General features: G+C 36.0%; 3 protein-coding genes and 1 long non-coding RNA gene across 4 annotated transcripts; 1 reads left to right on the plus strand and 3 right to left on the minus strand.

Annotated features, from left to right (window-relative positions):
- Window positions 1–5,002: 5,002 nt before the first annotated feature.
- LOC105772682 (metacaspase-9) lies at window positions 5,003–6,365 on the minus strand. Its single transcript, XM_012594089.2, has 2 exons — window positions 5,971–6,365; window positions 5,003–5,895 (listed from the first exon to the last, which is right to left on the minus strand). The coding sequence occupies exons 1-2, from the start codon at window positions 6,317–6,319 to the stop codon at window positions 5,483–5,485; spliced, it is 762 nt and encodes a 253-aa protein (XP_012449543.1). The 5' UTR covers window positions 6,320–6,365; the 3' UTR covers window positions 5,003–5,482.
- Window positions 6,366–7,842: 1,477 nt separating this feature from the next.
- On the minus strand, window positions 7,843–9,288 carry LOC128041943 (metacaspase-9-like). Its single transcript, XM_052632958.1, has 2 exons — window positions 8,872–9,288; window positions 7,843–8,777 (listed from the first exon to the last, which is right to left on the minus strand). The coding sequence occupies exons 1-2, from the start codon at window positions 9,221–9,223 to the stop codon at window positions 8,098–8,100; spliced, it is 1,032 nt and encodes a 343-aa protein (XP_052488918.1). The 5' UTR covers window positions 9,224–9,288; the 3' UTR covers window positions 7,843–8,097.
- Window positions 9,289–16,054: 6,766 nt separating this feature from the next.
- On the plus strand, window positions 16,055–16,990 carry LOC105772683 (uncharacterized). The gene is made up of 2 exons (XR_001126854.2): window positions 16,055–16,213; window positions 16,522–16,990. It is a non-coding gene; the product is annotated as an uncharacterized LOC105772683 (long non-coding RNA).
- Window positions 16,991–21,644: 4,654 nt separating this feature from the next.
- Window positions 21,645–22,645, minus strand: LOC105771638 (metacaspase-9). Its single transcript, XM_052632100.1, has 3 exons — window positions 22,639–22,645; window positions 22,181–22,519; window positions 21,645–22,105 (listed from the first exon to the last, which is right to left on the minus strand). The coding sequence occupies exons 1-3, from the start codon at window positions 22,643–22,645 to the stop codon at window positions 21,645–21,647; spliced, it is 807 nt and encodes a 268-aa protein (XP_052488060.1).
- Window positions 22,646–22,961: the final 316 nt, after the last annotated feature.

Genomic DNA, 22,961 nt, shown 5'->3' on the forward strand with positions numbered 1-22,961 from the left:
CAATTGGCGGGTACGAGCTGCATTCATTAGAAGTTCTCAGCTGTGGGAGATACGAAAATTTGTTGGTCCTCATACATGCACATCAACACGTATGATAGAAGATCATGGAAAACTTGATTCAAAAACTATTTGTGCGTGTATCATGCCAATGGTGAAGGACATGCCGACCATTAAAGTTTCGATACTCATTGCGAAAATCCAAGCACGATTCCAGTATCGAGTCTCATATCGGAAGGCATGGATAGCTAAACAGATGGCGATGGAGCAACTGTATGGGGATTACGATTCGTCGTATAACGAGCTTCAAGGTTGGATAGCTGCTATGTGGAAGTACGTACCGGGGACTGTGATTGAGTTACAGATAAGTCCATATTACGGCCCGGATGACCAGTTACAGCCGGCAAAAAGGATTTTCCATCAGATGTTCTAGACGTTCGATCCATGTGTGCGAGCATTTTCCCACTGCAAGCCACTTGTGCAGGTGGATGGGACATGGCTATTTGGAAAATATACACAGATCCTACTTCTTGCAGTTGCTCAAGAAGGTAACAGAAACGTGCTCCCGATAGCATTTGCTATCGTAGATAAAGAGAACATGGAGTCTTGGGAATTCTTCCTCACAAATCTGCGAAGGTATGTTATTAGGAACGATAACATTTGCATCATCTCTGATAGAGGGAAGGGTTTAATTGCAGCTATTAGGCGTTCTGGTTTACCATGGAGATCCGTTTACTGCATTCGTCACATTGCGTCTAACTTCCATAAAAATTATAAGAATGCAGACTGGAAGAGACAAGTCGTGGCAATGGGTAAATGATAACCTTATCTTTTCACTATAAGTTGTAATGTTTGATGTTATCGACTTACTAGAACTTATTTTTCGTTAATATGTATGCAGCGTACGAGTTAGAGCCACATATTTTCCGGCAAAGAATGATCCGACTTGAGAGTGACATGGAGGGGCAGACAAACACATCTTTCCGAAAATGGTTGCGCACAATGGAGCCGTGGCAGTGGGCTCAAAGTTTTGACGAGGGCTTTCGTTACGGCCACATGACCACAAACTTAGTCGAGTGGATCAATGCTGTCTTGTTGAAAACACGTCATCTTCCGATTGTATCGGTATTTCCTGCTACTTTCTACAGGCTGGCTACTTTGATGCCAAGAATGGGCTAGCATTAAGTCGGCCAAATTCAGGCGGGACATGTGTTTGTCGAACATGTAAGGGATGCAATGGTCGTAAACCGTCGGTTGGCGAGGTCAATGAACGTGGAAATATATTCACGACGACTGGAAACGTTTGATTCTCGAGAACATCGATCGTCGACCTAGGTCCTCTGAGTTGATCTCCTAATGCATACGATCGAAAAGGGAAGTTTGAAACAATTCATTATCCCTGTGCACATATCGTGGCGGCGTGTGCTAAAGTCAACCTTGATGTTGAACAATATGTCGATGATGTGTACACGCTGGAGCGCACATTGCGTGTCTGGGAGAATGAGTTCCCTGTCCTGCCGGACCTATCTATGTGGGAGGTGTCGCCGATGACTTTTGAGCTGATCCCAGACAGAGGGCTAAGGAGGAATCCAAGTGGTCGTCTGCAGTCAAGCAGAATCCGTAATGGGATGGACATTAGGGAAAAATTTGATGGAAAGCGTTGTGGAATATGCCGGTTAAGTGGTCATAGCCGGAATAAATGCCCTAACCGAAACTTTCATTTTGGTCAGTCGTCCGGATCGGGGTGAAATTGATATGCTTTGTATTTTGTTATAAACAGTAATTTTATTCAGCTTTGTACCATGTGCGCACTTGGAATTATTAAGATTATATCGAAAATAGAGGCATTCATAATTCGATTGAGCTTTAATATAATGAAAAATAATAATAATGGATATTTATACAAAAAAATCAGAAGTAAGGTCAATTAAAATACAAATATGGCTTTTTATACAAAAAGTGCATCAAATCCCTAAAATCAATGTTTCGATGGTGTTGTCCGGGGGGTATACCTCTGCGGAGGTCGACGCTCACGGTCTGGGAGACGACCAACATCCTCATCGTCCGCAGGTGGGGGCGTGGAAAACATAGAGGAAAGGTCCTGTGCCTCGTTCGCCGCCGACGAACTTGAACCATAATGCTGCGAATACGTGTCGGACGGGCCGGGCATGCCGTCATCGGCAAGGGGATCCAAAGCAGTTCAAACTCGAGGCGTATTCGCCTCTGCGAAGCTTCGGATAATATCATCGCCCACCAAATCCGGACGATAGCCATGTGAATCCACATTTGACTGTGAATGTCCAGGATTTGGCTGGGGGTCCTGCTCCGGCTCTGTCAGTTGCGGAGAACAATATGCCGTCGGATCTGGATCCATCGGGCTCGGTTCGTCGGATGCCCCAACTTGCTGTACGTACGGGAGGATTATAGTTCGATTGTACTTCAAGTAAATATGGCTTCCTGCAACTATGGTACCATTGTGTATACTCCAATGATGGTTGCAGGTCCGTAGCCATAACCATTTGAGGAATTCGACGAAATCGATCGTTCCACAGTGCGACGTATTTCCGGTGCTTGATTCCCAAGCCCAATTGAACTCTTCCTCTCTTTGTCAAGCCGTGATCATCCTCCAACTGGGCCGGCGGATCCGGGATAGGTTGGATGCACCCAAACTGCCGAAGCACGCGATCGACGTGATACCACTTGACGAGTTGAAATTAATAATTGGTGTGTTAATGCACCATATGTGGGAATCAACGAGTGCGGACGAGGGTACGACATTTGCAATTTCCCGCCTCCGGTATGGCATCCATATAAACTGCATGAGTAATAACATTGTAACGAGTTAGACCGATAACATGTGATTAAGATATAGAAATAGAATAGATGTCATGAATATTAGAATAGCAGCTTACCCCTTCCCGGGCATGCTGTTCAATCCTCATGCGGTATATTGGGACATCAGACGACTTCCCGATGCCAGGACGGGTCGTCCACCTATAAAAAATAGTATAGGGTATAGGGTTGGTAACATTACTCAATATATTATGACTACAAATAATGACAATTTAGCGTCTTATCACCTGAGTGGCAGTGGATACAGATAGGGTTGGTGACTAACGAGTGCCAAAAATGGCATCCGATAAAGCGCCCACGACTGCAGCAGTATGAGGCATCCGCCGATGTCTTTAACCTGCGGCTTTGTCTCCCGACAAAGCTCCCGGTAGAGCGTTGCTAGAACGGCGGAACCCCAGCTATACCGCCTAGCAGTGGAGAAATAAGCTAGCAGGGGCAGGTACGACAAATGCACACTGTCGCCGTTTGCATCAGGCATGAGTACTGCCCCTATCATATGCATGATGTACGCTCGGGCAACGCACATCAACTCACCTTCAGTGGCGGTCGCTGATAATTGTCTAATTTTGGCTTTTAGCCATGTAAATTTGATGCCGGAAAAATATTTGTCGCCGTCCTCTGGCGACTCTCCTAGGAGTTGATAGCAAACTGCAACCGGATCGGTGAATGATGATACTCCGTTCACGGATTCCGATCAATTGGGAGCCCAATTGACCGCAACATCCTCCAAGGTCACCGTGCACTCCCCGCACGGAAAATGGAAAGTATGGGTCTCCGGACGCCACCGCTCCACTAGCGCAGATAATAAATCAAAGCGCAAGTCGGACGACCGGATGAATGCTACTGACCCAAATCTGGCTAGCTCCAGGTATGGCAGCAATCGATCATCCGGAGCTTTCTTTAAAACACTCACGCGGCCCCTTAATACTCAGAACGAGTCCTGATAGTGTTAAATTACAGAAAAATATTACGATAACATAATTTCTTTGTATATACTGCATATATCCTTTTAAAATAAATAGAACTTCTGATTAACAAATAATAAATCATACCGCGTTATTAGTCGCATCAGATATGTGTCTAATATTGCTTTGAATCAATCCAGCCATTGCGATGCCTGCAAGTTGAAAAAAAAGTTAGAAAAAAATTCTTACTTCAGCCATTTATTCGTATTTTTTTCTCCGCATTTTATTCCTTTAAAAAATATCATAATTTCTAAATTTATAATTTTACATTATTCCAAAGTGCATAATGTTTGAAATTTATTAATCTAGTGTGTTATTTAAATTAATTTTCTATAAAAATAACCCTTACCCCCCGCCTTTGCTCAGTATTAATTTTACGTAAAAAATAACCATCACCCTTTTTTTGCAGTTTTTTTATATATTTTGGTAAATAAAATATATATATATATATTTTAGTAAATAAAAAAACTTATAACATTTTGGTTAATTTTAATTTTTTAATATATTTGTAAAACCCATTATTCGGTAAATAAAAAATTTTATAATATTTTCATATTTTTCTAATATTTTGGTAAAAACCGAAATAAACCCTTTCCCCGCCCTTTGGTCGTATTATTATTTTCCGATTTTATTACTTTCAAGAAAAATATATTATTTTCGTATTTTATTATTTTATATTATTTCAAGACATTTTGTTTCAATTATTTGTATAACTTATTTCGAATTTTTAAAAAATTTACTAATACACTCTTACTTGACCATTTGTTCATATTTTTTCAGTATTTTATTATTTTTAACAATATCGTAATTTTTATTTTATAATTTTATATTATTTCAATTTATTATGTTTGAAATTTATTACATGTACACTTTTTGCATTTTTATTCCCATTTTATTATTTTCGATAAATATACAATTCCCATTTTTCTTTTCAGTATTTTATGTTTTCTTAAACATACTTCTTTGTCATTTTCTTTTAATGCTATTTTCCTAAAATTTAAATTTCAAATTCCTAAATAAATTTCATAAAAAATCCTTATTCAACATACAATGTACATACCATTATTTTTTCATTCTAAATATATTTCATAAAATATATATGCTAAACAAAATAATAAAATAACTATAATGTACGTAACATAAATTTTAAACACACAAATATTAAAAAAATTAAATTTATAAAAAATACCTTTTCTTTTCTTTTCTTTTTCCTTCCTTCCCTCTTCTTCTTCTTCTTTTTTTCTCTTCTCCTTTCTTTTTCTTTCCTTCTTTCTTTCTTTTTTCTTATCCTTTCCTTTTCTTCTTCTTTCTTTCTTTCTTTTTTTCTCTTCTCCTTTCCTTTTCTTTCCTTCTTTTTCTTTCTTTCATCTCCTTTCTTTCTTTTTTTCTTTCTTTCTTTCTTTCCCTCTCCTTCTGGTCCCCCCACCACCGACCCCCCCCATAAACATTGGTGCCGCCAATGGTATTGGCACCATTAGTGCCGCCAATGGCTATGGCACCTTTGGTGCCGCCAATCCCATTGGCGTGACCAAGGTACACCCGTCACATCGGTTAGATTTTTTTTTTCATTATTTTTTTGGTTTTTTTTATATATTTTGGTAAATAAAAAATATATTTATTTTGGTAAATAAAAAAAGTTATAACATTTTGGTAATTTTTTATTTTTGTTATAATATTTTAGTAAATATCCCCTCGTTGGCTTCACACCCACTTAATAAAATCCCTTCATCCTCCTCCGGTGGATCCAACACCATTAACCCATCTACGTAGTGAGGATGGAATTTGAGACTCACATCTTTCCCGAAGATTCCGAAAATCTTTTGGCCAACATTTGCTGCATCGTGTAGGATGCCTGCTGCTGTATCTATCGCACTGTGTATGATATCAAAAGTAAGACTCTTAGCCTTAGCCTTAGCCTTAGATGGTTTAGGCTTGTTGGGTTTTACTGGAGTCATCATATGCTCAGGACCAAATTGTTCTTTCTCTTTTTCAATGAGACCACCACTGTGGCACGAATCTGATAGGATTGTGAAGCTTGCTCCTTCTGGTAGCCGGTTAACTAAACGGCTGAAGTCCACATCTGCAGAAACCATGTATATATAGGGTATGAATATATGTTGCTAAAAAAAATATATAAACTCAAACAAAAACCTACCGGTGACAAGATTTAAATCACAAGCCACGATTGCTTCATCTTGCTTGAAAGGCTGGCCAGGTTGAAAGATTGGAATGCGCGTTCCATGTCCACTGAAGTAGAAAAATAGGATATCTCCTGCTTTAGCCTTGTTCACCATTCTATTAAGTGCATCCTTAATGTTTGCACCCGTAGGCAGAACCGGCGACCCTGGCGCATCGGTGAGGACATTAACATCGCTTTCCTTAAACCCAATGTCCAGGATCACACCTCTTATGGCTTTCACATCATTGACGCATCCATGCACGCTGAATTGGGTCTTGGGGTAGTTGCATCCCACCAGAACTGCTCTCTTCGTACCCTTACTCATCTTGCTTCGCTAATTTGACTATTTTGTGTAGCTTGTACCGTTGTATTAATGTGCTTCCACTGTCTCACTAAGAACCTATATATATACACATTAATTTACAGCATGTGTACTGACCATAAAGATGACGGCATGTAGGTAGGTAGGTAGGTAGGTAGGTAGGTAGGTAGGCAGGTACAACACTTTTGTTTGTCTTTTGTGTTTTTGAAAATGCATGCGAAATCCATGCATATGCAAACATTTTGTGCAAGGAATTTGCATATCAGTACTGCATAAAAGAGTGACTCTGGAGTTATGGAATTATTTGATAATATCGAATACGAAATAAATTAAAAATAAAAGAGTGGGTGATTAATCCGAATTGGGAGGAGGACAGGTGTTGTGATGGACAAAGCGTAAGACAAGGTGGTTTCCGACTGAAGCAGGAAAGCTCTAGCAAAAGGCAGCTAGGTATTCCTTTTTCAGACAAAAGACGATAAAGGATAGAAAATATAGGGTGGTGGTCGAAGATAAATGATTAGATCTGCTTCGCCTTCGTCCATCACCTCATCTTTAGGTTTTTATCTTGGTCGTGACTCACGTTGGCCGTCGTCTGCAAGTGCTGTCGGTCCTACTATCGTCGTTGTGTTGTCTAGCTTCTGATTTCTATGTATTAGGGTCTATTTGAATGTGAGGTTGGTGTAGGGGTGAGGTTACAAAATGGATTTTAAGGGTTAAAAGTTAAATTATGTATCTATATAGATTAAAGAATTGTTAAATCAAAATTTTATATTTTTTTTGGGAATAAATTGTAATTATATAAAGTTTAACTTATAATTTTATTGATTTGAGCGAGATTTAAATAATAGCTTTCTATTTCTATAAAGAGTAATTTTTATTGTAAGGGGCACAATTAGACTTGATTATGAGTTTGGTCACCCTCTAAGTCCGATAGCCCTCCTGAAAAGTGAGAGTTTAGGCAAAATATAAGCTTGAAAAATAGGCTTGGACAAAAAATAATGCCCATTTTCTAATACTAGTGACAAACTACATAATTCGTTTATGTCGCAGTTTATGTTTATGTGGTGTGAATGTGTGATATAGCTAAAATGAATCTCGCTAGGATGAGTTTGTTAGTTAGAATTTGGACTCTCTCGTTCTTAATACTGCCGATAAGTTAAATTTAGGGCGTTGAGTTACAGGGTTATTTATCGATTAGGAAATAATTTCAAACGAGTTTTCTCTTGGCTATCGAACGATGAGAGATGGGTTGCCTTACACTGAGTCAACAACTAGAACTAATTTATTAAAGGTATTGAAGTTATTTTTGCATTGATGATCGAATCTTTGAATCAAACAAAGATTTTACTTCTAGCTAGAGTTTCTTCTCATTAATTTTCTTTTATAATTTATTTTTACTTTGTTTTAATTTTAATTTTTAATTTTAAAATCTTTTTATATTTTTCATGTAAGTTTTTGTTTTTATAAATCTCTACATCCTTGCATTACTTCAATACAACACCAAAAGAACCAAATGGCAAACACTATAACTAAAAATCTTGCAAAAGAGGCCGTTTTATTTTATCATAAAATTATACATGAGATAGCCATACATGGCGATTACATAAGCTTGAAGGCCTTAAAACACAGACATACGATAGTAATTAATAAGCAAACACACACAGACGCAGTAGTGAAGGCTAACTTCAACTTCGTAGTAGTGCACACCGATGGAGCACATTATTATTTAGTTTACAGTTTCGACCTCTAGTGATCGAAAACCCTGGTTCAAAGCCGGCAGCTTATGCACCCGTAGTGGTGTTGGGTTGGTGGCCAAGAAAAGCTGCATCAGCATTCTCATCACTGCAATAAAGGCAAGGGTGCTGCTGCCCAATTCCTAGCTTTATTATTTCATTCCTAGCCTTCACCACAAGCTGCCTATTGGTTAATGCACCTAATTCGCTCTCCTTGATGACCTTCAGAACTGAATAGGTAAAGGCCCCAAACGCCTTTCCTCCGGTTTTCTCACTCGCTGGCATATCAATTGAAAGCTCATTGGCTTGGCACCCACTTAACAGAATTCCCTCATCCTCCGTCAGTGACCTCAAATTCAAAATATCACGCTCATAATGGGGTAGGAATTTGAGACTCACATTGTTCCCAAAGATTGTGGTCAAAAGAGAGCCAATACCCGTCATATTATCTGTTCCAGTGTTGATGGCATTCCCAAGTGCTCTTGTGGGAAATAAGTCTTGTGTCGCGATTATGACGTTGGCCGCTGTTTGTAGGCACTGGAATAAGGTTGCTAAGGAAATGCCCCTAGTCTTGTAATCAACAGGTGGTGCTATACCCCTTAGAGTACTATGGGGTCCAATTTGTTCTTTACTTTTATCAATCAGACCACCACTGTGGCAGGAATCCGAAACGATTGTGAAGCTTGATCCACTTGGTAGTAGCTGAATCAATTGCCCCAAGTCCACGTCTGCACACCCATCGCAACCACAATATGATATAAATAACAGTTTGCTTAGATTGAGAGTATTTTAATAATTTAATTTACCGAGTTGATTACGTACCAAAAATGGGATTGAGATCACAAGGCACAATTGCTTCACCCTCGTTGGGAGGCTGGTGGGGGTCAATGCGGTGCACAAGTCCATGTCCACTAAAGTGGAAAAGCAGGACATCTCCTTCTTTAGCCGCGACCACCATCTTCTTGAGTGCAGCCATAATGTTTGCACGTGTAGGCTTACACGTGGACTCTGGCTCATCAGTTAGGAGCTCAACATTTTCGGAATCAAAGCCAAACCTGCTCACGATCATTTCTCTCATGGCTTTCGCATCGTTTACGCATCCGCTCAACTTGTTGATGGTGTTGGGGTAGTTGCATCCGACCAGAACGGCTCTCTTCTTACATTCGGTGGCCATCTTGCTTCTGTTTTGGGTCGCTTGTCTTGTCTTGTGCTTCGGACGTTGCACTAAACACCTATATATATGCACACATACACACTGTAGTTTACACTATGCTCACTGACCATACTCTAATAAATAATACATCATGTTGGTAGGTACAACTGTTTTCTTTTATTTTTTGTTTAGAAAAAAAAAAGGGCTTTTTTTATAAAAACAACCCAAAAATAATTAATTACTTAAATGACTTATTTTTTTGATAAAATACGAAAATAACCTGAAATCTATGGAAAAAGTTGGTGGAGCCAAAGTGTGCCACCAACATGCCACGTCAGCAATTTATATTAAAAAATTAATTTTTTAGTAGAGCCGCCACTTGTATAAATACTACGGAAATATTATGATTTTTTTTCTTTTTAAGTTTTTTTTTTATTTGTCCCTTATATATTTTATTTATTTGTTTATTATTGATTTTATAAAATCTCAAATGTATATTTTAAATGTTTTATAATATTATTTTTAAATATTTTAAATATATTTTTCTAAATTTAAATATTATTTTTAATTTTTAAATATTATTTTTAATATTATAAAATATTTAAAATATATTATTTTTAAAATTATGAGCTTTCAAATTTATTATTTGTTTTATAATATTTTAAATATATATTTAAAAATTTTAAATATATTTTTAAAATTTTACATATATATTTTAAATTATTTTAAAGATATTCAAACATTTTTTTAATTCTATTTAAAATTTAAAAATAATATGTGTTTTTAGAATGGCTTCACCACTTTATTACAAGTGTCATTTTTTAAAATATGTTTTTAAATATAAATATTTAATATTTAATATTTTATTTTGGTGGAGCCATTCTTTATGGCTCCACCTCTTGGTTCTCTAGCATATATAGAATGGTGAAATTGTTGTGTTTAGTAGGAGAGTTCAAAAATTCTGTTAAAGATGAATAATGAGGTGTTTTGGTTTACGTTCTCTTTTATGGCGAAATTGTAGAAGGTGATGTTGGTTGTGTATTTCAATGTCGGCAAAGAGTAGGGTTGCGATTCAAAAAACTGTAAAGCTGGCAGAAATGAAAAGGAAGATTAGTGCAAAAATAGCTATTTGTTGTGGAAGGGCAATGTCCAGATTATTTTACAAGTTTCCAATCTCTACAGATCTGTTCAAATTTTGTGAGATGCAACTGTTAGATGATGATGACTTGGGCACTATGATGGAAATATGGTGGTCGACTGGAAGTGAGAATCCCCAACCAGTTGAGTTATTTACTGAGTTAGCAAACTCAGAGCCTGTTGAAAATGTTAGTCCAATAAGTCAACATCGCGAATTTGACTTTGGTCGTAATGCCAGATGGACAGACTAGTTAGAATGCGGTGGGACATTGCAGATACCCGAAAATCCAAATTATGGTGGGAGTTCGTATAACAACCCTACCCCCGGTCCCTGTCTACAAATACATTCGGAGGTGATAATAAGCACAGAGGCAGATATCAAAGAAATGACCAATAATGATGAAGATTCTGATCAGGACGTTTACGATTTTAGCGACCTCGATGTTGATAAGGTTCCGGACGATATCGTTGATGAAGGCCCGGAGGAGGTGGAAGACGTTCACTGCCCTTCATTCAATAACCCGAGTCGTGGCATTATTTTACGAAATGAACCTGGAGGTGACCTGTTGAATCTAGATCCAGATGCAGTGCATGCATCCGAGTTCCCTGAGTACACTGATATAGTACATGCTCATAGATTGACGTCAATTTCGTAGTTGGAGGAGTTGTTCATTGGGTAATGGTTCGAGAACAAGGCGGGCTGTGTGTTTGCCATCAAACATTAATTATAGCATGAAGTTATCGATTGATTACAAGGTTGCCAAGTCTACACCGACATTATATGTTAAGAAATGCTGGAGAGCCGACGATGGGTGTGCTTGACGGGTTCGGGTTGCATTTATACAGAAGACTCAATAGTGGCAAATACGAAAATTAGAATGGTGTCATACATGCACTGTCGTGCGTATTCTCAAGATCCCCAAAAATTGGATGCCAAAATTATTTGCAACTGCATCATGTCACTAATGAAAGATAGTCCAATCATTCTTGTGTCGACATATCAAATGGATCGGCACATCAGGAGGATCAGCAGCTGGATCAAACATGGAATGAGGCGGAGTGTATAAATGTTATTACCAAACATATCAAATGATATCGGTGGTTGCTCTGGGTAATATGAACTCGAACCGCCCATGTCCAGGTGATATGAACTGCTCTGTGACTCTTCACAAAAAGCATCAACCTATTGGTACGATATGTTTAAAGGTTGGTCCTCCGAGTCGGGCTCCGCCATATGTTGATCCTCTAGCTCCCCCATAGGTTGACTTACATATCTATAGCTGTGTCCGGTACTATTATATGTTGCCCACCATATAACTAAATACGCCATCGAGTCATGTACCACTACATGTATTCAGTCAAAGGACTGAAGTCAAACATGCAGAAGTGCATCTCAGGCCGCTTGTTGTATCGGGCATTCCATAGTGCTACATGTATCTATTCTGCTTATCTGATTCTGATAATTGCATCTACTATGGACTTAGGTCTGAATCTATATTTGACTGTATATGAGATTTTGTGTATGTACTGCATGTCTATTTCTGTTGGGTTAAACACTAAGTTTGCGAAAATTCAGTTCTACTTGTCTGTTATGTTCAGGTAATCCACAGTCTTAGGCAAATCGGTGCGGCAGAGTTTCACGGTAACCACAAGTTTGTGAACTAATTTTAATTGGTGGTTTTTGTTTAGTTATGGATTATTTCTGGGAGTTTTGTAATTAAGGGACTCTCCGGACTGTTTGGTTTTATTTTAGATTTGGATTTTCGAATTAACTCTTCATTTGTGACGGTTGGCTAAAACCGTGGTTTTTACTAAACAAAGGTTTTTTTGAAAATGCAAACGGGATTTTCAAATATAACGATTTCTAATATTTCTGCTCAAAATTATGTTTTGGAATATGAATTAATTAAATAATGTTTTCAGTATTATTTATAAAACTTGGTTGATTTATCGAAATGGTTCTGATTTCAAAACCCTTCATCGCAGCATTACCAAATTTGGCGATAATGTCTATGCTGGGTTTGAGGTGTTACACAAATTGTCACATAACTCGATCGGTATTGTACCACACAATGGTTGAGAAGTTGAGCACTGGCATGTTAATACACCACACATGGGCTTCTACGTGAACCCACTAAGGAATAAGGGTTGCAATGTTCGGTGCTGAATACAACATCCACAAGAACTGCACAATATAACATAATGAGTCAAGTCACATCACATACTGCAAGTGGATAAGTTAAATCAACGTTACTTAAACCATGTTAATATGTATTACTTTCTTTCCGACGGATGCCTCTATCATTTGTTGGTAAATGATTAATGTTTAGGTCGCACCAATTCGCGGAGACGTGGCCCATCTAAAACCGAAACAAACATGTTAGCAATTAAATGTTAAGTATAATTTTGTTTTTACCTATTTACAAGTGGCGACGAATATGGTTGGTGCCTAACAACCACTAGAAATGGCATCCTGTATAGAGCCCAAGATTGCAGCAGATTTAGTCAACCAGCCATGTTACTAACCCCATGTTTTGTTGCTCGGCAAAGCTCATGGTACAATTTGGCCAACACTGCCGATCCCCAGCTGTAATTATCGACACGAGAGAAGTCCTCACATAGAGGCAAGTACTTTAAGTGGACCTTATTAGACGTGTTGTTCGACATAAGTACCCCCGATTAGCTGCATAATATAGGCACTAAACTAAAATTAAACTAAGGAAGTTTACACCATTCCGTATATTTTTGTACGATTAATATTTTAGCGATAAAAACACCATATTTCATATTTCATGTTTTATGTAAAATACTTTTAATCTTTGAATGAATGTTAATACATACAACATTTTAGATCGATAGATAAAATATAGAATCAATTGAGAATATACAATAATATCACCAAATTCAATGATTGGATTGTTAAGTTAAGAATCATGCAAAAATATAGGAAATCGTGTAAAATTACTTTAGTTTCGCACTAGTATAAGTGAATTCTTTTTTAATATATAAAATTAATTATATAATTTAAATTTATGTAGTTAACATTATTTATAAATATATTTCATTATTTATAAATATATTATTTGAAAGTAATGAAATAAAATAAATATTATAAATAAAATTATTAAAAATAGTATCTATTATTGAATTAAATTAACCATTCTTTAAAAAGAGTGAAAATTATTTTTTAAAATGCATAGGGTTTTATTTTTAAAAAATTAAGATTTAGGTGTAAAAGATAATCATAAAGTGCATAGGGCTTTATTTTTTATTTTTAAATAATATTGTTTTTGGCTCACATGCAGTTTATTGAGTTAGGTTAAGTATACCTAACTCAAAATTTATAAAAATGATAAAAGGCATGTGATTTAGTAATACAAATATTTTATTCTTAATTTTAATTCAATTTTTTATTTAAAACAGTAAAGGATGTAGATACCTTTATAAATTTGCACCTTTTATTTTATAGTTCAGTCATTTCTTAATTTCATTTAGAGATTTATTGTATACAGTGACGGAGCATAGTGGAGATCCAGGTAGCATGGCATCCCTTAAAATGGTAAATTTTTATTCAAGCCCTTTATAATTTATAAAATATTAAATTAGTAATGGTAAAATTGTACTTTAACCCTCCAAAGATGATAAAATTTTGATTTAACCCTTTAAAATTACAAATTACAATTTAATTCCAACCCAAAAAAATTTAGGCTCCGCCACTTAAATAATTATATCAAATTCGATAAAAATTTTAAACTTCACAGGTAGAATTGAAAAAATATGTGCTTTATTTAATAATAATACTTTTGAATGGGTTGAATTTGGTTGAATTGGCAAGAGATAAGGTGTGGATAAAATAATAAATTTAGTAGATTATATGCAGAACTTGGTCATATCAGACTCAGTGCCATGAACTTCACTAGCAAGCTTGCTAACACAGCTGCAGCATAAGCTATTAACTGCTTAATCACTATTTTTATTGCAACACTCAAAGATGAAGAAGAAGATTCTATATTTAATTTCTTAATGTTAACCTTGCATTTGCATTTCCTTGATGGCGCTTCTATACCAATTTTCAAGGAGAATAAAACAAAATAATAATAACTTTTTAGTTAATTTGATGGCATAATTGGTAAGGTTTTTTTTTTATTTTTTTATTTGGGGTCGATTTTGCAACGATATATACAGGTAGGTAGGCACATTTTATTCTGTTGAATAACTAGTTATATGGTATAAGATTGTTACCTAATTGATTATTAATGTCTTAAAAACAATTCCCCTTTAGAAAAATATTTATTGGAATTTATTATTTTGAAAACTAAAAAATTTAATCATCTTGCTTCAATGAAGAAATCGAAACCCCATAAGTTAGGGTATGATTCTTTGAAGTTCCGATAACAACATGAATTTGCCTTTATTAGAAAACTTCATCTCGAGATAATAAAATGTCATATCCAATTATTTAGGACCCAACGTTTTGAATCCTCGAGATAAGCTTTAATTTTGGAATTTTTACGTTCTTCGGAAAAAAGGATACAGGGTTACCTAAATTCATCGAGGAAAATTAAAACCCAGTAAGTTAGGGCACAATCTTCTCGAGAATCTTGGATACCGAGTATTGTGTTATTTTGAAAACCTTTGAATAAAACAATTTAATTACTTTAATTAAGCGTAATCCTTTAAGAAAAAAACGATGGAATGATAATGTATAACGCGAAAGGATAATTCGTACACTAAAGTGCATGCTAATGAGCGACAAATAAATACAAATAAGCAATACAATACACATGAGAGCAATCATCTTTATACAAATACTAACTTTAAAAGCTAATGAATCAAAAGTCCATTTTGAAAGAAATACGAAGCAAATTAACACAAATAAAATGTAACAAATTTTAAAACAACTAAAAAACAAATGACATGAAAGAAGGGAATTATATAAATTTAAAATAATATATACATATATCAAAGTTTGAAATAAATCAAAAACATAGTTCAAAATAAATACTACATAAAATAATAGTATCCAAATAAATTTTAAAATAAATATTATATAAGAAGAAAATCAAAACACACAAAATAATATACATATATTAATTTAAAAAGTAATACATATGGAATGAAAAACTTCATAATATATATAATAAATTTAAAAATAATAATAATGCATGAAGAGCTTAGAAAAATAATACATATAAAATTAAAATAATAATATACAATAAATTTAAACAATGTTAATAATAAATATAAATAATTTTAATTTTAAAATTAAATACATTAAAAATAAGGGAATAATAGATGCTTAAATAAAATTTTAAAAAAATCAAGCACATTAAATTAGTAGGGATTAAATTGAACTCAAAATAGAATTAAAAGGGAAAAAAATAAAACAAAATGAAGGGCCAGAGCATAACGCGCGAATAATATGAGGGCCAAACGGGAAATATTGCCTTCCCTCAAAACGTTGCATTTTGATGTGGACCAAAATGATACAAAAAGAAAATGTCAGGCAAAATTTAAAAACCATTAAAGAATTTATTTGAATACGTTATAAAAGTGGGGGACCATTTGCACAAATTCCCCATGCGCTACAAAATGCGCGGATCTTTCCCCGGGTCGGGTCACTACGCAGGTATACATGGCGGTATGGCGTCGTTTTGGAGTCATTAAAATAGGCCCCAAACGGCGCCGTTTCTTTTATCATATACAAACCAATTTTAACCCTAAAATTAGTAGCCATTTATGATTTAAAAATCAATCCCTAAAAAAAATTGTCTCACCCTCTCCGAGCGCCGTTCAACAATTAGGCCGTTCAAAGGCCTTCCGCCCTTCGCCCGCCTCCGATTGCGATGTAGCGAACAAAGGTTCGACTACCAGGTAACCGACTCTTAACTATTTCTTTTTTCTTCATTCACGATAAATAAATAAAAAGATTCAAGAACAGAAAAAAATTATCGAGAGAGGAAAAAAAATGAAATCACCTCTGGATTTCTGTCTTTTAGCAATTTTTATTTCTTTTCGTATCCTCCATTTGCAAATTTTCAATGGCTTTTGTAGCCAAAATGAAACAAGAAAATAAAATAAAAAGAAATCTATTCTGTCATCTGATGGCCTTTATTTGCGATTTTTTATTTTCTTACTATTTTTTCCTACCTCTGCTGTTTGTTCCCATTTTTGTTGTGCAGGTACAACCTCGGAGGGGCGCACGTGCGCGGAGGCGCAACATGCGCGGGGGGCCTAGGTTCGGCTGCGGCGCAAAGGCAGAAAGCTACTATTGCTGCTAAGGTTTCTGTTTCGTGGTCTAGGGCTAGGCATTGGGCCTCTGTAATTGGGCAACTATTTATTTGGTTAAGGATTTAGATTGGGTCTTAGTGTATTTTGTAATCGGGATTGGGTTTGGGCTGGCAATTGGACTGTATTTGAACTTTGAATTTTTATTTGGTATTTGGTTTTATTTATTTACATAGGGGCCAGGTAAATTGGGCCAATTATAGCTGCCCCTCTTTGTTCGTTGTCGTGTAACGGGAACGGAGCAAAGAATTTAGAAATGGCCAATTTTTATTTCTTTTCGTACCCCCCATTTACAAATTTTCAATGGCTTTTTATAGCCAAAATGAAACAAGAAAATAACATAAAAAGAAATCTATTCTGTTATCTGATGGCCTTGTTTTGCGATTTTTTATTTTCTTACTATTTTTTTCCTACCTATGCTGTTTGTTGCCATTTTTGTTGTGCAAGTACAAGTTCGGAGGGGCGCACGTGCGGGGGGCCTGGGTTCGGCTACGACGCAAAGGCAAAAAGCATCTATTGCTGCTAAGGTTTTGTCTCGTGGTCTTGGGCTAGGTATTGGGCCTCTGTAATTGAGCCACTGTTTATTAGGTTAGGGATTTAGATTGGGTCTTAGTGTATTTTGAAATCGGGTTTGGGTTTGGGCTAGCAATTGGACTGTATTTGGACTTTGAATTTTTATTTGGTATTTGGTTTTATTTATTTACATACGAGCTGGGCAAATTGGGACAATTAGAACGTGTTAAGAACTTTCTTAATGAACAAAGTAATGCTATATTGATCAAGAAAACAGGTGATTTCCCTTCCTCTACCATTTCACAATAATAGAGTACTTGAGTTAGCTATTATTTATAATTGCTGCTAACAAATTAATAGATTGATGAGAATAAAAAAAACTAAATGTTGCCTATCAATACTAACAGCTATTATTTTATATTTTAACATTAACCTATCTTTCCGACGGGTAACACCTGAAGAAGACTTCGAAACCGAGCGAAAGAAGAAACAGATAAAGGCTTAGTAAGAATGTCAAAAATTTGATCACACGCAAGTATTTCACCCACAACTAAAGACCCAGCAGCAGCTCTTTCACAAATAAAGAACAAATCAAGCTCCACGTGTTTAAACTTAGAATGTAAAACCAGATTCATAGCAACTGCAACTGCACTTGAGTTGTCATACCATATAGTAAGGAAATCATTAGACTGAAGTTCTAATTCTTTTAGTAATGAAGTCAGCAAAAGAACATCACTCGTTACTGCAGTAAGACTCCGATATTTAGCTTCGACTGTGGAATGAGACACAACTTGTTATTTCTTTGAACACTATGACACTAAGTTGTGACCAAAATATACACAATAGCCAGTTGTGGATCGACGATCATCAAGATCCAGCCCCCAATTTGCATCGGCATAACCAACTAAAGAGAGCTGAGTAGACGAACGAAACACAATCCCATAGTCTAGAGTACCACACAAATACCGCAATATGCATTTTAAAGCAACCAGATGTATAGTAGTGGGTGTATCCATAAATTGGCAGATGCGATTTACTGCGTAGGCAATATCAGGTCGAGTTAGAACCACATACTGTAGCGCCCCTGCAACACTTCTGTATTCAGTGGGATCAAAAAGTCATTCCCCGCCATCCTTAGACAAAGATGATGAGCTAATCATAGGAGTATGAACACTCTTTGCATGAGTCATACAACACCTGTTAAGCAAATCACGAACGTACTTTTGCTGGCATTGATGGAAACATCCATCAGAGGAACGAGTCACCTCAACTCCAAAAAAGTAATGAAGATCACCCATACTTTAAGAGAAAACTCCTTATGCAATTTCTGAACAAAACTTTCAATACATGTAGGTACACTTCCAGTAACAATAATATCATCCATACACAAGAACATATAGAGTGACAGAAGGTATGACTTGAATAAATAAGGACGAACTCGACTTGGATATATGAAATCCAATTGAAAGTAGGAAACACTTTAACTTTTTAAACCAAACACGTGGAGCCTGTCACAGTCCATATAATGCCTTCTTAAGACGACACACCAAAGGTTCACCATTAGGACTAAACTGAACATACCCTGGAGGTTACTGCATAAACACTTAATCAGTAAGATTGCCATTTAAAAAACACATTATTAACGTCTTGAGACAGCGACTGATAGTATAACTCGAATAGTAGCATGCTTGACCCCCGGACTAAACGTTTCCTTAAAATCACATCCAAGTACCTGAGAACATCCTTTAGCCACTAACCGAGCTATCCGACTTGCAATCGTTCCATCCAAATTTTTTTTTACTTTGAAGAGCCATTTACACCCGATTACCTTTCGACCGCTTGGTGACAGAATAAGTTTCCAGGTGGAATTATGTGTATTTTGGAAATACGCCCATCTCGTGGTGTTCAAAAAAGCAACAAGTTATTTCTCGATCAACAGCAGAAGTAGAATATTGAACTCTTACTGCCGCCACCAGTGATATAATATGGTTAGTCTATCTGCTAACGGAGTTACAACTTCATTCTGCTGACTCTCCTACTATTTGATGTGACAATTCTAGTGCAGTAGCGATTGCTGCCAATCTGGTTTTACACTTCAAGTTTAAACATGTTGAACTTGACCTTTTCTTTGTCCGTGAAAAGGTTGCTAACAGTTCACTCATTGTTGGTGAGGTACCAGCCTGTGACCAAGTTGCTGACATTTTAAGGAAACCGTTGTCTGTCTCTTTGTTTACTCAGTTTTGTAATTTCCTTCGGATCTTACCTATTGAGAAGCTGGGTAAATGTTAGAGTAGGTGAATGTATTAGGCTGTTAGTCTGTTATCAAGACTGGTATATTGTTAGTAGGTTAGTTAGTAGTAGTTAGCTCAAGTCTCATGCATATAAGTATTATCTCTATACTGATAGAAAAAGGTTAACAATACAAACAATTTAATTAGTCTTTTCTTTCAATATTTTTCAGTATTATAGAGTTAGTAACATGTTCATATTATTTGTTCCAGTGTTGATGGTATTGGCAAATACTGTTTTGTCCAAAAAGCTTGACGTCATGCTCATGACGTTGGCTACTGTTTGTAGGCTCCGATATAAGGTTTCAATGGAAATTCCCCTAGTCCTGTAATCAATAGATGGTGGTATAGCCCTTAGAGTACTATGGGGTCCAATTTGTTCTTTAGTTTTATCAATCAGACCACCACTGTGGCAGGAATCAGAAATAATTATGAAGCTTAATCCACTTGGTAGTCGTTGAATCAAGTGCCCCAAGTCGACGTCTGCACAACCATCGCAACCACCATATGACATAAATAATAGTTCGCTTAGATTGAGGGTGTTTCAATAATGTGATATATTTGGCCTCTAATAAGAAATCAACATATAGAGTGGGTGATTAATCCAAATTGGGAGGAGGACAGGTGTTGTGATGGACAAAGCGTAAGACAAGGTGGTTTCCGACTGAAGCAAGAAAGCTCTAGCAAAAGGCAGCTAGGTATTCCTTTTTCACACAAAGACGAAGATAAATGATTATAACAGCATGATATGATCTGCTTCGCCTTCGTCCACCACCTCATCTTTATGTTTTTGTTTTGGTCGTGACTCACGTTGGCCTTTGTCTGCAAGTGCTGCATGTCGGTCCTACTATCGTGATTGTGTTGCCTAGCTTCTGATTTCTATGTATTAATAGGATCTATTTGAATGTGCGGTTTGCAGAGGTAAAATTAGAAATTTGTTTTTAAGTGTTAAACTTTGTATCTATATAGATTTAAGAAGTGTTAAATCAAAATTTTATATTTTTTTACGATAAACTGTATTTATACAATGTTTAACTTATAATTTTATTGATATTACAGAGGTTTAAATAATAGTTTTCCATTTTAGGGGTATAAAGAGTAATTTTCATTTTAAGGGCGCTACGATTAGACTTGATTATGAGTTGGGTCACCTGTCCAAGTCAAATGGTTCTCTTGACAAGTGAGAGAGATTGGGCAAAAATATAGCCCCAAAAAACAGACTTGGACAAAAAATAATATCCATTTTCCAAAGGGGCCGAGCCTCGGGTAAGATTTTTTTGCTTGGGCCCAACCCGACCCAAATTTGCTTAAAAAATTTTCCTTGCTACTGTTAACTATTGTTTGCTATTATATTGTTACTATTTTGTTGCTATTATTTGTATATTGTATAATTATTGCTTTATTGTTAATTTTGCTACTATTTTCAATTAGTTGGGAAACATTTATTTCAATATTTTTAGTGTATTTGATGTATTATATTTTTTAAAATAAAAAAGTATAAAATATTCTAATATAGGCGGGCCGGGCAAGGCTCAGGTTTGGCATTGTTTATCTGGGTCAGGCTTGATCAAAAATTTAGGCCCATTTTTTGGTCGGGTAGGGCTTAAGCCTAGAAAACGAGCCTAGAATCCCAACCCGATTGAGCCCATGATCAAGTCTAGCCACAACCCCTACCCGCTATGGTCACCGCCTTTGGAGACAAGATTAATTCTTGTGAGATTGAGAATAGGGATGGCGATGAGATTAATTACTATAGCAGTGAGATTAGTTACTACAGTGATGATGTTAAAATTAGTGGTGAGATGCGGATTCAAACACAAGAATGGCGGGAAGATAGATAATAGATTTATAGTAAGAAAGGAAAATGACCATCATAGACATTAAAATAAATTAGTTTTCACCTTTCCGTATATTTTTCTATGATTATTATTTTAATGATAAAAACGACATATTTAATATTTCATTTAAACACATCGTGCATATTTTTAACATAAATTAAAAATTTCTAACTATTTGTTTTATTTAAGAATATTTTTAATCGTTTAATAAATGTTAATATATATAATATTTTAGATAGCTATGATGAAATATCGAATCAATTTAAAATTTTACATACATGAAAGGTACAACAATATTGATAAATTCAATGGTTGGTGTCACATCACAAAATCAATGTTAAAAAAAAATTGGATTAGCGAAACCAAGTGTGGTCGTGCTCAGTTTTGATTTGAAGTTGTGAAAATTAAAAACCAAGAGTACGTTAACCACCGCATCCCCAAATAGTCATATGATGTCTCATAGGCTTCACACCCTCTTAATAAAATCCCATCATCCTCCTTCAGTGGATCCAACACCATTAACCCATCTACGTAGTGAGGATGGAATTTGAGCCTCACATCTTTCCCGAAGATTCCGAAAATCTTTTGGCCAATATTTACTGCGTCGTGTAGGAGGCCTGCTGCTGTATCTATCGCACCATGTATGATATCAAAAGGAAGACTCTTAACCTTAACCTTAGACGGTTTAGGCATGTTGGGATTTACTGGTGTCGTCATATGCTCAACACCAAATTGTTCTTTCTCTTTTTCAATGAGACCACCACTGTGGCACGAATCTGATAGGATTGTGAAGCTTGCTCCTTCTGGTAGCCGGTTAACTAAACGGCTGAAGTCCACATCTGCAGAAACCATGTATATATAGGGTATGAATATATATTGCTAAAATAAATATTTAAATTCAAACAAAAACCTACCCGTGACAAGATTTAAATCACAAGCCACGATTGCTTCATCTTGCTTGAAAGGCTGGCCAGGTTGAAAGATTGGAATGCGTGTTCCATGTCCACTGAAGTAGAAAAATAGGACATCTCCTGCTTTAGCATTGCACGCCATTCTATTAAGTGCATCCCTAATGTTTGCGCCGGTAGGCAGAACCGACGACCCTGGCGCACCGGTGAGGACATTAATATCACTTTCCTTGAACCCAAAGTTCAGGATCCCATCTCCTATGGTTTTCACATCATTGATGCGTCCATGCAAGCCGAATTGGGTCTCGGGGTAGTTGCATCCCACCAGAACTGCTCTCTCGTACCCTTACCCATCTTGCTTTGCTAATTTGACTATTTTGTGTTGCTTGTACCCTTGTATTAATGTGCTTCCACCGTCTCACTAAGACCCTATATATATGTACACTAATTTACGGCCTGTGTACTGTCCATTAAGATGATCATAAAGTGGATAGGGTTTTACTTGTTTTTTCTTTTTAACAAACTAATATTATTTTTGGCTAACATCCAATTTATTTAAATACGTTAAGTATACCTAACATAATTTTTTAAAAATGATAAAGGCAGATTATGTTTTCATAGATGTAATTTAGTCATACAAATATTAATAATTATTAATAATTAATAAACACGTTCATTTCAATTAATTGTACACTCTACTAAATGGTAAGATGTGGCTTATTAAGTTAAAAATTAAGTCTGACTTCCTCTCAACACTATTCACACACCCTTGTTATTTATATTTTTG

The sequence above is a fragment of the Gossypium raimondii genome, chromosome 6 (assembly GCF_025698545.1).
Source record: "Gossypium raimondii isolate GPD5lz chromosome 6, ASM2569854v1, whole genome shotgun sequence".
In the NCBI taxonomy this organism is placed as follows: Eukaryota; Viridiplantae; Streptophyta; class Magnoliopsida; order Malvales; family Malvaceae; genus Gossypium; species Gossypium raimondii.